Below are 14,047 nucleotides of genomic sequence, written 5' to 3' on the forward strand. Positions count from 1 at the left end.
CCCATTTTATTTGCCCAGTACTGTATATTTCCCTTTTTACCTCACAGCAGTTTAGCCCCGCCCTTTCAGGCTGAAGTTATAAGGAGTGTTTCAGCTTGGACTGTTTTTAGAATGAGGCTAACATGATGTCAGTTATGTTAATTATGACTGTTTACGGTACATTAACTGTAGGATACAGACCCTTTAATCTCACAGGGGGGAACGTTTGTGGCAGTTTATGGACGTTATGTAAACATCATTATCCTGTGCGCAGATGATAAGGAGTACGACGTGTATATCTCATACGCGCGGAACGGAGAGGAAGAGGAGTTCGTCATGACGACGCTGAGGAGGGTGCTGGAGGTGGAGCTCGGATACTCCGTCTGCATCTTTGACAGAGACAGTCTGCCTGGAGGGAGTGAGTTCACACTGCATACACAGTCTGGATCAGTACATGTTCAGGGGGAACCCATTTTCCAAAATTCCCCCATAATTCAGTGTGTGAGGTGTAATCAGAGTGATTCAGAGAGGTTTGGTGTGAAATGGTTCAGATGTCTTTACAGTGGGAACCAGGGGTCGCCATGACTACAACACAAATATAGACATTTTATTTACTCTCCAGAACCACCAGTGAACCTACACGAGTCTTCTGAGTTTATGTGGAGTGTTAATGATGGAAAATAGTGGAAAATCTGAAATAATAAGTTTTCTTTGGGGACTATTTTGCCTCACAGCGCCCTGCATGTATCCCTCCACCATGAATGGAGTTTAAGTTCTCAAAAGTATCATAAAACAGCGTCTCAGTCATCAGGCAGTGAATTCATAACCATTTCATGTAGTAACTTTCTGTGAGGGAGCTTTTAGAGGTGGACGTCTGGTTCCTATCACCACCACTGTGCACAGTTCTGACTCGGTAAGTTTATCTAGAACAGAGCATTTCACACCAAACCACTCTGAACCACTCTGATTACATCTTATCCACTTAATTATGTTTAAATTATGCAATAAATTGGTGGAGTTCCCCTTCAAATCACCCAAGATCTCCTCTTTGACCATCTCAGATTTACTGGTTTTCCTCATATTTTCAGGGAATGATGTCATTGTGCTCAAAAGACCAAATTCAGCCCTTTTTAATACCTTTTTGAAACCTCAAAAGAGGAAAAATAACACCATTTCCACTGAACAGTGATGCTGACAAGGTCAAACATGTGGTCAGTTTATGACCACAGAACCACTGTCTGCTGGATTTTCTTTGGTTGTTGGAAAATTCTGGATTAGTTTAATATGCAGAGTGATTCTTTTTGGTCCGCTGTTCAGGCACTGTTTTAATATTCAGTACAAAACAAGATCTTAAACTTCTAAAACTGTCCGAGTTTCATTCTATCATATCTGATCTACAGAGCTTCAAAGATCAGATACTGAGCGTCGTTATCTCTGGTTTCCTGAAGACTGCAGTAAAAGTCCTGTGTGGTTGTTCGCTGAGTTACGGTGCTCTAAATTTCTCTGGCTCTCGAGACCTCCACCACCAGCGAGCGTCTCGACAAAGCCGCCTAGGGTGCGCCTAAGTAGGATACAAATTTGTGAGATTCCAGGGTATCCGTATCTCCGGTTCCCTGAAGGTCAGCAATGCAGGGCTCGTCGGAAAGGGCGCGTCACGCTTTACTGACCTGTGAGGTTGGCTTTGTCACAGATTTTTAAAGTCGCTTGGTGCAAAGCGTTCCCTTCTCCTGTGGTTTTACTTATGACGTCATCAGTGATTCGTCAACTCAAATATCATCAAAAAACTCGTCTTTGAAAAAAATCTGAAGTCTACATTCTTGTACTGAACGTTATTCCCTGAAAGTATGAGGCTAATCTGAAATGGTTGATTAGTTTCTTTGTTTTTTTTTAAATCTGGTATTTGATATGGATTTACTGTTCTGGGAATTCATTCAAAGGGTCCATATTTTTGAAAACCACACCTATTTATTATAAACAAGCTTCAAAATGTGCTGTTCGATCTCCAGTCCATACAGTCCCTGCATGAAAACTAAACCTGATTTGAATTCACTGTTTTTTGTGATGTCAAAGAAAACAAGCCATTTGCATACATGCACCTATTCTCACTTTCTCTATGAAGCACAGTATAGGGCAGCCAATCAGAACAGAGCTCATGTACATATAGCAATCCTAATTAACTGTAAGGGATAAAGAGAGTTTGTGAGTTCAGTCCATGCCTGCAACATGGCGGTGGTAGTATGAGGGAAGACTGATTGAGGGAGGGGGGAGAACTCTGAGAACTTGGGCTGGAGTTCTGGGCAGATTCTGCCTGTAGCTAGAAGGCCAGACACCCCTCATAGCTGTAGTAGGACTGATGCAGGACTGAGGAACAGGGAGGAGGAACATGGGGTGGTGGTGGGGTTTGGGAACCTTTGTTATGGGAACGAAAGGTGAGGATTTGAATTAATAGGGCATTAGATTGGAAGAAGGAGGGGTTTCAGTCATGCTCCTCCCCCCAAACTTCTGTTATAACATAACTACATTTTGGAAAAAGGTCAGTTGTGACTATTTTTGTCGCATAAAGCCACACAAACATTATAATTGGACATCAGAGGAGAAATAAAAAATAGAAGAAGACTGTAGGACACGGGCCCTTTAATTTTTCTGTTTAAAGGGCCCATACTCTTTTGTTTTAAGGGGCCATACTCTTTTGTTTAAAGGTCCCATACTCTTTTGTTTAAAGGGCCCATACTCTTTTGTTTAAAGGGCCCATACTCTTTTGTTTAAAGGGCCCATACTCTTTTGTTTAAAGGGCCCATACTGTTTGGTTTAAAGGGCCCATACTCTTTTGTTTAAAGGGCCCATACTCTTTTGTTTAAAGGGCCCATACTGTTTGGTTTAAAGGGCCCATACTCTTTTGTTTAAAGGGCCCATACCCTACATTTTATGTGTTGACAGTTGCTAGGAAGATGCTGAATGGTTACTATAGTATTTTAGGTAGTTGCAAACGTGTTGATAAGTGGTTGCTATAGTATCAAAGGGTGTTGCCAGGTGGTTGCTAGGGTGTTGATAGGTGGTTGCTAGGTGGTTGCTGGGGTTTTGCCAGGTGGTTGCTACAATGTTGCTATGTGGTTGCTAGGGTGTCGCTTGGTGATTGCTGGGCTGTTGCTAGGTGGTCGCTAGGGTGTTACTAGGTAGTTGCTGGGGTTTTTCCAGGTGGTTGCTAGGATGTTGCTATGTAGTTGCTAGGGTGTTGATAGGTGATTGCTGGGCTGTTGCTATGTGGCTGCTAGGGTGTTGCTATGTGGTTGCTTGGGTAATGCTAGGTGGTTGCTAGGGTGTTACTAGGTGGTTGCTAGGGTGTTGCTACGTGGTTGCTTGGGTATTACTAGGTGGTTGCTAGGGTGTTGGTAGGTTGTATTTTTCCTGCGGAGGTCTGCTGAAAACGTCTGTGTGGATTTATGTTCCAAAGACATTATTATGGTCACTTACAGTTAAACAGGCTGTTGTAGTTACTGTGCTTTTCAGACTGATATATGTAAATGAGCTCTGTTCTGATTGGCTGCCTCATTTGAAATGCAGTCCATGCTGAAACACTCCTTATAACGTCAGTGCGAGTGGGCGGGGCTAGACTGCTGCGGGCTGAATGGGTGAATTCATGTGCATGCATTAGATTTTTTGTGACATCACAGAAACAATGGGCTTTTTTTGCAGCTTAGGTTCCATATATGGACTGCGGAGTGAGACGTTTCAATGACGTAACATGCTACATTCAAAATAACAGTGTGTCAGGATGTGTAACTGTCTGTGTGTGTAACTGTGTGTGTAACTGTGATATGTGTGTGTGTGTGTGTGTGTGTGTGTAGCCATTACGGACGAGACGCTGCGGTTCGTTGGCCGCAGCCGGCGGCTGGTGATTGTGGTGAGCGCGTTCAGCGCGGTGCAGGGTACCCAGGCTCTGCTGGAGCTTCAGGCCGGTCTGGCCATGCTGCGGGGGGGCCACCTGAGGGTGGTCCTGATCCAGTATAAACTTGTAAACAAGCAGTGTTGGGTGAAGGAGCTGCGCAGGGCGCGCGTCGCTCTCACCCTGATCCGCTGGCAGGGGGAGAAGTCCCTACCTCTGTCGTCTCGCTTCTGGAAGCAGCTGCAGCTGGAGCTGCCCATCCGCAAACACACCACACACACGGACACAGAGCGCACACTCGACCTCACGGACCACGCAAAGCGCAAACACCCGGAGGAGAGCACGGCGCTGATTCTGGACTCTCTGAGTAAACCTGACACACAGGCACATCAGAAACAGAGAGCGCAGAGCAGCAGCGCTGCGGTTTAAACCAGGGCTCCTCAACCACTTCTGCCTCAGGGCCCACCTGTTTACTTGCGCAGTTGCTAGGCTGATGCCGAATAGTTATAGTACTACAATATGGTTTAGCTGCAATATTCAATTCCATTTTTTACGTATTATTTGCGATATGCCGTTAGAAAGCTTGGCGTCTTGAAAGAAGCAGTTACGATCGTCTCTTTTGCAACATTTGCAGAGTGATTGCGCAGCTTAAGCAGTTGCTAGGCAGTTGCTAGGGAAATGCTGAACGGTTACTATAGTATTTAAGGTGGTTGCAAATGTGGTGATAAATGGTTGCTATAGTATCCCAGGTGGTTGCTAGGGTGTTGCTAGGTGGTTGCTAGGGTGTTGTTATGTGGTTGCGAGGGTTGCTATCTTTACCCACATGGTTAATAGAGTGCTACTAATGGACTCGTATGAACATGACCCCAGCTTTTGCGCCCTGATTCATTCCTAATTTGTCACTTAACGATAAATTATAAGAATAATAAGAGGAGGATGGGTTCCTCTTTTGAGTCTTGGGTCCTCTCAAGGCTTTTTCCTCTTGCTCTTAGGGAGTTTTTCTGCCACTGTTGCCCTTGGCGACGCTCAGGAACCTGATTTTTCTGTAATGCTGCTTTGTGACAGTTAAGTAAAAAGTGCAATAGAAATATATTTGACTTGGTGTTTAAAGGAACTATAGGATAAGAATAGTGTAAATGACGAATTCATATTGTTTGCAGTTTGACAGCATTTTAGATTTACTTTTAATTGTTACATGAGGTATTTTTTCCAGTGGTTTTTGAGTCATCACTGGCCCACTACAGACCACTGGCTGAGAAACCCTGCTTTAAACTGAATGGTCCTCACAGGTGGCAGCTCTCAGGCTCAGCACCAGAACCATCACCATCTCATGACCACTGCCACATTGTTAACATTCCACACTGTAAACCTAACCTGTTCTAGATCATGGAGCAGAACAGATGCACTTCATCCAAACTGTTGACCTGCGTTTTTTTTAACATCAGTTTTATGCATCAAATCGTCCAGCAATACGGTGATGCAGTATACAGTTAGAAAGCTTGAACTCTCAGGATTTGATTCCCATAAACCGTTTTATGATCCGTCATTCACAGCAGTTGCGACCGTCTCATTTACATCATCAGCACCGAATGAACACCAGCAAATCTGTGTCCTCACCCTCAGAGCCTCTCCGCCTCCACAGAGACACCGTCATCTAGAACATGCGGTCTGATAACACAGCAAGAGTCAGAGATCAGTTTAGAGATCGATGAGTCAGGAGGAAAGAAACTCCTCCGTTTCTCTGAGTCAGTGATTCATACAGTTATTCTGACATGAGAGTGTTTCCGAGATCACGACTGCAGCCCAGAGTATGTGGGAACAGCGCCCCCTGTAGCTTTGGGTATGCCATTTCAGGTAGAATTGGGGCCACAGATATCAGGCTAACCCTTTTATCTCCATCCTAAACTTAAGAGTGAAACAACAGCAGTACTTTAATACTGAGTTTGAACACAAGCTGATTTTACTGAATACAAATGAACTAAAAATTACAGACAGTATTTTTTTTTAGTTGCCAGAAATCATTAGGCCTTCTCTGAAAGTCTAGGAGGCTCTGAGGGTTCCTCTCTAGGGTTTACATTTAGAGCTGGGTCTAAAACCTCACACTACTACACTTTACTCCATAGGAAGGAATTTGAATGGATTTTGATATTGTAATAAATGAATTTGGAATTTTGAAATTTGAATTTAAAATTTTGATATTGCTATTTTGCTATTTTGATGTGGTGTGGTAGTCTGCGGTTTTGGACGCAGCCTAACTTCAGATTTCATAACTTGAGATTTGTGAAAAATCTCATCTTGACCTCATCAGATCTTATATATATATATATATGTGTGTGTGTGTGTGTGTGTGTGTGTGTGTGTGTGTGTGTGTATGTATGTATAGAATCGCTACTGTTGGACCAAAACCTCATATCTTCAAAACGGCAACTTTACAGAAGAAGGAAAAAACCTACTTTACTTTTAATGTATTTAATGTAAGTCAATGGAAGCAGATTTTTTTTTCAAAATGATTTTGGGCTGTTTCTGTTGGTCCATTCATCATGAAATTTATGGTATTTATGGAATACATATATGCGTGCATGTTTTACTGAATGTTGACAGGATGTGATCATCTTTTCTTTTGTTAAAAGGTTTAATTTGTGGAGTTTTTATTGTTAATTTTATTGTCATTTATGTCTCTCAGCCATTTCACATTCATTTGAATTGCTTTTGTGTTCATTTCCAGAACTGATGCCATATTTTCATATTTTGTGTTGCCTTTGTTTCTAGAAATGAATAAATATTTTTGTATTCATACAAACAGTATCATGCATTTCATTCGGACTGGGAGGCTGTGGTATGTGTGTGTGTGTGTGGGTGTGTGTCCATTAATGGTCAGATTAATATAAACTGCGTCCAGCTGACTGTGCAGGTTTACATAACTGGATCTTTCTGTTCAGTGTATATTCCATTAGAGGATAATACAGTGTAATCAATATGCTAATGAAGGAGTGTAGAGTGTAATCAGTATGCTAATGAAGGCTGAGCTCAGGCTGTGCTCCTGTATGAACTCTCTAATCTCGCTCACCTGATTCTCTTCGTTAGCGGTGGTTAATTAGCTGTAGAGGTGAGCCGGGTGTGTCACAGCAGATAGAATACAGTAATGTACAGCTTACAGAGTCTCGCTGACCGAGCGGATTACGCAGTGTGGAGTGAAGAGGTTCATGGAGAAGGGTTTGATGTGGTATTTAAACAGCCCATGTGTGGAGGCCAAGCTAAGCTAAGCTAAGCAGCCCATTTTTGCTGTTGTCGTGTCTGCAGGGAGAGTGAGGATGAGGAGAGGAAGTGCAGAACTACGCCACCTGCAGGCCGCATGCAAAACATTTTCACCATGGTGAATTAACCAGCTTTGTGATTGTGGTTTGTGTTTATTTTGCAACAGTAGCTATTAGTGCAATAAAATAACGATACTTATTAGTGCAATAAATAACAGAAATGATGGTGAAAACTATTTATGTCTTTTACTGTCAGCTGACACGGCACATTGTGTTGTACAACCTGCAACATACATCATCTCCAATTCACTGTTACGATTAAATCAACCAGCAGGGGGCGCTCTGACCACTTTCCTTCCCTATGGGTGGAGAATAATGTGGTGATAATATTTTGCTAAAATGCAGGATGTTTCGGTAAAAATAAATAGCTATAAATATGTATACATTTTATTTATATAGCACACTTTCATGACATATTCAACCTGAGGTGCTTTAGAAGAAAATAACTAAATAAAATACCTCAAAATAAAATGTATAATAAGAAATATACAATAAAATCAGACACAGTACAATGAATATATTATCAGTATCTAATTTAAGCCACAGTGGACATTCGCTGTTTATTTATTAAGGCTTAAACATCAGGTACGGTCAGTCCTGCTGCCATTCCTGCATTAATCGTTCATCAGCATTCATCACTACATCATTGTCACTGTTCTAGACGGTTCTTTCTTCCTTCCCACTGTTCTAGAATGTTCTCCCCTCATTCACAATAGCTCATTTGGTTTAACGGTTCAAACTAATCAAAGTCTTGTGAACGTTATAAAGGACAGTCCAGTCATCGGCATGAAGGCCACACCACACTGACCACACTGACACTGTCTAGACTGTTCTGCTCGATTCACATGGTTCTAGAATGCTCTTCCTCCATTTACACTGTTCTAGAATGTTCCCCCGTCATGCACAGGTCTCAAATGTTGTCCCCATTGACACTATTTTACAATGTTCGTTTGTGAATTAATCTTTCACACTGCTTGGTCAGAAGGTTGGCCCTGATTGGTCCGAACTCTGGTCATAATTGATCAAGAAGGTCAGCCCTGACAGGACCACCAGAAAGCTGGTCCAGTTGGCTGGCCTTGGTTTGTACGCCAGAAGGCTGGCCCTGATTGGTCAGAAGATTGGTGAAAAAGGTTGGCCTTGATTGGTCAGAAGTCTGACCATAATAGTTCAAGAAGGTTGGCCTTGACTAATACACCAGAAAGTGGCTCCAGTTGGCTGGCCCTGATTCGTCTGCTGGAAGGTTGGCCCTGATTGGTCAGAAGGTTAGTAAGAAGATTGGTCCTGATTGGTCAGAAGTCTGGCCACAATTGATCAAGATGGTTGGCTCTGACTGATCCACCAGAAAGTTGGTCCAGTTGGCTGGCCCTGATTCGTCTGCTGGAGGGTTGGCCCTGATTGATCAGAAGGTCGGTAAGAAGGTTAGCCTTGATTGGTCAGAAATCTGGCCATGATTGATCAAGAAGTTCAGCTTTGACTGATCCACCAGAAAGTTGGTCCAGTTGGCTGGCTTTGATTCATCTGCCAGAAGGCTGGCCCTGATTGGACAAAAGGTTGGAGAGAAGCTTGGCCTTGTTTGGTCTGCTAGAAGACCTGACTGGTCAGAAGGCTGGCCCTCATTTATCCACCAGGAGGTTGTCCCTGATTGTCTTTGAGGTTGACCATGATTGGGAAGAATGACTCTAATTGATGAGAAGCCTTGCCTTGATTGATCCTCCAGAATGTTGGCACTGATTGGACAGAACGCTTTTCCTTATTGGTCAGAAGGATGATCTTGATTGGTAAAAAGAGTGGCTCTAATTGGTGAAAACGTTGGCCCTGATTGGTCCACCAGAACGTTGGTTCTGATTGCTTAGAAGTCTAGAAGCCTGGCCCTGATTGATCTGACATTGGTCCTGATTGATCTGCTATAAGGCTGACTGACCCAGAGCAGGTTAGGCATGCAGTATAAGTTGCCATGGCGATGTACCCAGGAAAGAAGTGATCCATCAGCATGAGACAGAAAATCAGAAAATCTAAGTTTAAAGTTTGCTGGGTAAGTAAGAGATCCTGCTTTGTGAGACTGAGTCCTGCTGGCATGTCTGTGTTTATGTTTATACACTGAATGTAGATGCATTATAATTTGTTTTTGTTTGTCTCTGTGTCAGACCTGCTGGAGTGTGTGCTGAGGTGTATGCAGGCGAGTCGTCGGCTGCTGGTGGTCCTGAGCAGCGAGTGTGTGTGTGAGAAGAGCGTGAGCCTGCTGGAGTGCCGGCTGTGTGTGTACCTGCACCACACGTTCCGCACGCCTCTGATCACAGTGCGGAGATGTGCCCTCGGCACCCCCTGCAGCGAGCTGGCGGAGCTGCGGCGGAGCTCAACCTGCGTCCGATGGCACGGGGCACGCTCAGAGCCGCCCGGCTCACGTTTCTGGAAGCTTCTGAGGCTGGCGCTGCCCGTCCGGCCACTGGCATTGGGCCGACGGCTCATCGACAGCACATCCTCGCACTCGGACCTGGCGTCAGCCGCACTCAGACACACACATGTGCTCACACATGCACAGCTGGGGGTTTACGGAGGAGCACAGTGCCCGAAAAGTCACCAAGGTCAGGGACAGAGGGGGCGGGGCTGCGAAAAAAGGGGACGGGGCTGTGCTGTCTGTGTGAACTTTCAGGAGAGCCGGCATATTTGGGGCGGAGTCACTGTGCCCCACTGGAACACACACCTGCAGCAGAGCATCACGGCCAATGGGACTCTCACACACACTACACACACTATACATACAGCACTAAATGTGACGCCTGACCCTACAGACAACCAGGACGGTGAAACAAGAGCGACGCAGGGGTCATGTGACCACACCAACGACAATGGCACCCACAGCCAAAGCTGTGAGATTCAAACAACACACTGCTGAAATATATGAGGTCAGAGTGGAGGCCAAAAGGTCACTGAGATCAGGTATAGAGTGGGAGGAGCTTTCAATGGAAAGGTGGGACTGTGAGATGAGGGATGGGGCAGTGACAGGAGAGGTGGTGCACTGGGAGGAGGGTGCAGGGAAGTGAGAAGAGAGGCCGAGGCTATTAGGAGGTGGAGCTTTGAGAAGAAAGGACGGGGCTATGAAAAGAGGAGGCAAGGCTTTGAGAAGAGGAGGCAGTGTTTTGAAAAGAGAAGGTGAGGCCGTGAGAGGAGCAGCAGGACTGTGACAGAATTGGTGGGACCATGATATGAGGAGGGAAGCGTGGGGGAGGAGGTGGAGCTTTGAGAAGAAAGGATGTGACTATGAGAAGTGGAGGCAGGGATTTGAGTAGAATGGGTGAAGCTTTGAGGAGAGGAGGCAGGGCTTTGAGAAGAGTGGGTGGGGCTTTGAGAAGAGCGGTTCCATGACTGGGGCAGAGAGAAGATTGTGATAGGAGGAGGTGGGATTGTGGGATTTGGGGTGGGACTGTGTGATCTGGGCAGGACTGGGGGGTTGGGATCATGTCGGATTGCAAAGGTTGATAAAGTCAACACAATGTGGGATAGAATGGGTGGGGCATTAAATGAAGGGGTGGGGCAGTGAGAGCAGGGGTGTGGCTAGAGGAGGCAGGGCATTGGGAAGAGGGTGGAAGGGGCAGGTCTGAAGGATTTAGAGTAGGATTATGAGATAGGAACAGGCCTATGGGATTGGGGGCGGGATGGTGAGAGAAGGAGGCGGGGCTTTTTGGTATGAGGAAACAGGGTTGATGAAGGGGGCGGGGTTATGAGGGGACACTGTGCCACATTACTGAATATTTGAACTGTGTACACATACAGAGACTGAAGACTAACTGTTCTATGTATGTATGTTGCGTGCACACGTACGGTCACCTATGTTGAGGGTTATTATGGGATGTTGTGTAAGTGCAGAAAATAAACAGGAAATAGATCAATCGGCAACGTCCAGCCTCTTTCTCTGTTCTCTGCACTGAAGTTTCTCAAAGCACGGGTCACAATCTGTTTTGGGTCGCGGACGAGTTTTGCGTGGACTATAAATTATAAGGTAAGTTTATTGAAATTATTCAGTTGATGGAAAAAAACACAGGTCAAGTTTTGAAAACACATATTCATGCCATCTTTCACACCAAGTCTAAAACTGACAGGGTGCAGAGCCAGCTGGATTTTCTGTATGTGTTACAGAATCTGTTTATCTCCAGGCTGACCAATCAGAGCTATGTAGCTCCTCCAGCACTGGAGGAACGCAGCACATTGGACTTGATGTGAAGTCTTAGGTGCATTAAAAATCACACTGTGTTTTAAAGGCCCATGAAGAGCTTAATTAAGCTGGGTTTATAACTGTGTTTACAGAGGACACATCAGCTGTTCTAACTGGATGAGTATCCGAAATTTTGCACATACTAAAATTACAATTTTTATTTTTAGTTTTTAAGTGAATCAAAGTTTTAATTAGCAGATATAATTATTTTTGAATAACTGCAGAGGTTTTGTTTACTTTGTTTTATCATTAGAAAGCCTACCTTCTGCTTGTTCAATGTTAAAATGCTTACTTGTTGCCGTGTTTGCTGGTCACCTCCTCTGGGCAAAACTTGAGTGTTTTACAATGCTAACATAAAAGAGCAGCTTTTCCTAGCGTTAGCTGTTCAGCTGCTGTCTGGCTGTCCCTTATTGCCAGCCTGAGGATCTATGGGTGAACATGAGCTTCCTCTGCATCACATTAAGCTGACACAGCACCACAGAGCAGACGAACAGCAGTCGCTGTGCCCTACAAACACCTCCAGTCATCCAGCATTGCTGTGCGTGGACGGCAGAGAGGAACTAAGCCATGTTCCTGGATTCAGGCTCCAGCGAAGGAACATGCTCTGCACTAGAAACATCTAGAAACATCAGCCCTGTCCAGTCAGCGGTACAGGTAGATCTTATGTAAAACGACACCTCTGTGGTCACAATGCTACTATAGTGAGTTCTAGTGAAATAAGAGCTCCTGAAAAGCTGCACACAAACATCCCTTCAAGTTGGAACTTGTAATTCTGAAACTTTTTGGTTTCAGAGTTTTGGAATCAGCTTTCTTGTTGCACACACAGGTTTTAATTTGAACCGACATAAGATCGAGTGGGTGTGAGTTGCCTTGGTAAATCACTCTTCAAATTTAGTCTGAAATTACACTTAAAACTTTGTAAAGATGCCTGTAGATGACCTATACCCTCACCAAGTTAAGGGAGGAATAATTCCAGTCACCAGCAGCAAATAATTCTCTATGTTCCTGAATTTAACGTGTCCTTGGTATTGACCAATTAGGCCATAGATCTCTGACATCCGGCATTATTCATGCACATATAAGGAGTTTATTGTGAGTTTATGATGAGTTTATGATGAGTTCATTTTCATATATGGTGAGTTTATTGTGAGTGTATGATGAGTTTATTGTGAGTTTATTGTGAGTTTATGGTGAGTTTATTGTGAGTTTATTGTGAGTTTATGGTGAGTTTATTGTAAGTATATGCTGAGTTCATTCTAATATATGGTGAGTTTAAGTTTATGGTGAGTTTATTGTGAGTAAATGATGAGTTTATTGTGAGTTTATTGTGAGTTTATTGTGAGTTTATGGTGAGTTTATTGTGAGTTTATGCTGAGTTCATTCTAAGATATGGTGAGTTTAAGTTTATGGTGAGTTTATTGTGAGTAAATGATGAGTTTATTGTAAGTTTATGGTGAGTTTATTGTGAGTAAATGATGAGTTTATTGTAAGTTTATGGTGAGTTTATTGTGAGTTTATGGTGAGTTTATTGTGAGTTTATGGTGAGTTTATTGTGAGTATATGCTGAGTTCATTCTAAGATATGGTGAGTTGAAGTTTATGGTGAGTTTATTGTGAGTTTATGGTGAATTTGTTGTGAGTTTATGGTGAGTTTATTGTGAGTGTAATATGAGTTTATTGTGAGTTTATGGTGAGTTCATTATGCGTATATGATGAGTTCATTTTAATATGTGGTAAGTTTAAATTTATGGTGAGTTTATTATGAGTTTATTTTAGGTATGTGAAGTTTATTTTAGGTGAGATTTTTCTGAGTATATAATGAGTATTGTGTGTTTATGGTGAGTTTATTGTGAGTATATCATGGTTTTTATGAATATATTTTTATTGTGAGTTTATTGTCGGTTTATTATGAGATTATTGTGAGTTTATTGTGAGTACATGATGAGTTTATTGTGAGTGTATGATAAGTTTATTGTGAGTTTATGATGAGTTTATTGTGAGTATATGATAAGTTTATTATGAGATTATGGTAAGTTTATTGTGAGTTTATTATGAGTATATAATGAGTTTATTTTGAGTTTACGGTGAGTTTATGGTGAGTTTATTGTAAGTTTATGGTGAGTTTATTGTAAGTTTATGGTGAGTTTATTGTGAGTTTATGATGAGTTTATTGTGAGTTTATTGTGAGTATATGATGAGTATATTGTGAATTTATGGTTAGTTTATTGTGAGTTTATGATGATTTTATTTTGAGTTTTATTGTGAAAATCTGCTATGTACTGAAGATGCATAAAATTCAGAGTCACCTGACAGGAGGTTAACTGTACTGATTTTTGTCACCAAATATTACTAGGTGGTTTATAAGAAATAGATGTTTTATTACATTTCGTTAATAATCAATAGATCGTGTTACTGTATATGGCTAAGAACTTATTGATATGAAGCTTTCTTATATAGAAAAGATGTTGAGAGGTAGTTGACACTCATCTCACTGTCTGTATGATATAAACTGATAAAACATGGCAGTAGAGACAAATGGTCATGGAATAGCTCTGTGATACTTGATTGATATTAAACGTGTCCTCAATTTACTGTCAAAAATAGACCATAAATAAAGCGTTATAGAAGAAACACAGTCTCACTCACACAGCCTCATTATTGT

At 42.7% G+C, this 14,047-nt stretch overlaps 1 protein-coding gene across 4 annotated transcripts in view; it reads left to right on the forward strand.

Annotated features, from left to right (window-relative positions):
- The window catches only part of LOC118798495 (interleukin-1 receptor accessory protein), a 34,055-nt gene extending 27,842 nt beyond the window's left edge, over positions 1-6,213 (forward strand). For all 4 annotated transcript variants that reach the window (XM_036557884.1, XM_036557899.1, XM_036557876.1 and 1 more), the window contains exons 10-11: positions 254-397; positions 3,825-6,213. In XM_036557884.1, coding sequence (XP_036413777.1) covers positions 254-397; positions 3,825-4,291 — 611 coding nt within the window. In that variant the 3' untranslated portion in view covers positions 4,292-6,213. The remainder of the gene's footprint in view (positions 1-253; positions 398-3,824) is intronic.
- Positions 6,214-14,047: the final 7,834 nt, after the last annotated feature.

The sequence above is a fragment of the Colossoma macropomum genome, unplaced genomic scaffold (assembly GCF_904425465.1).
Source record: "Colossoma macropomum unplaced genomic scaffold, Colossoma_macropomum, whole genome shotgun sequence".
Taxonomy (NCBI): domain Eukaryota; kingdom Metazoa; phylum Chordata; class Actinopteri; order Characiformes; family Serrasalmidae; genus Colossoma; species Colossoma macropomum.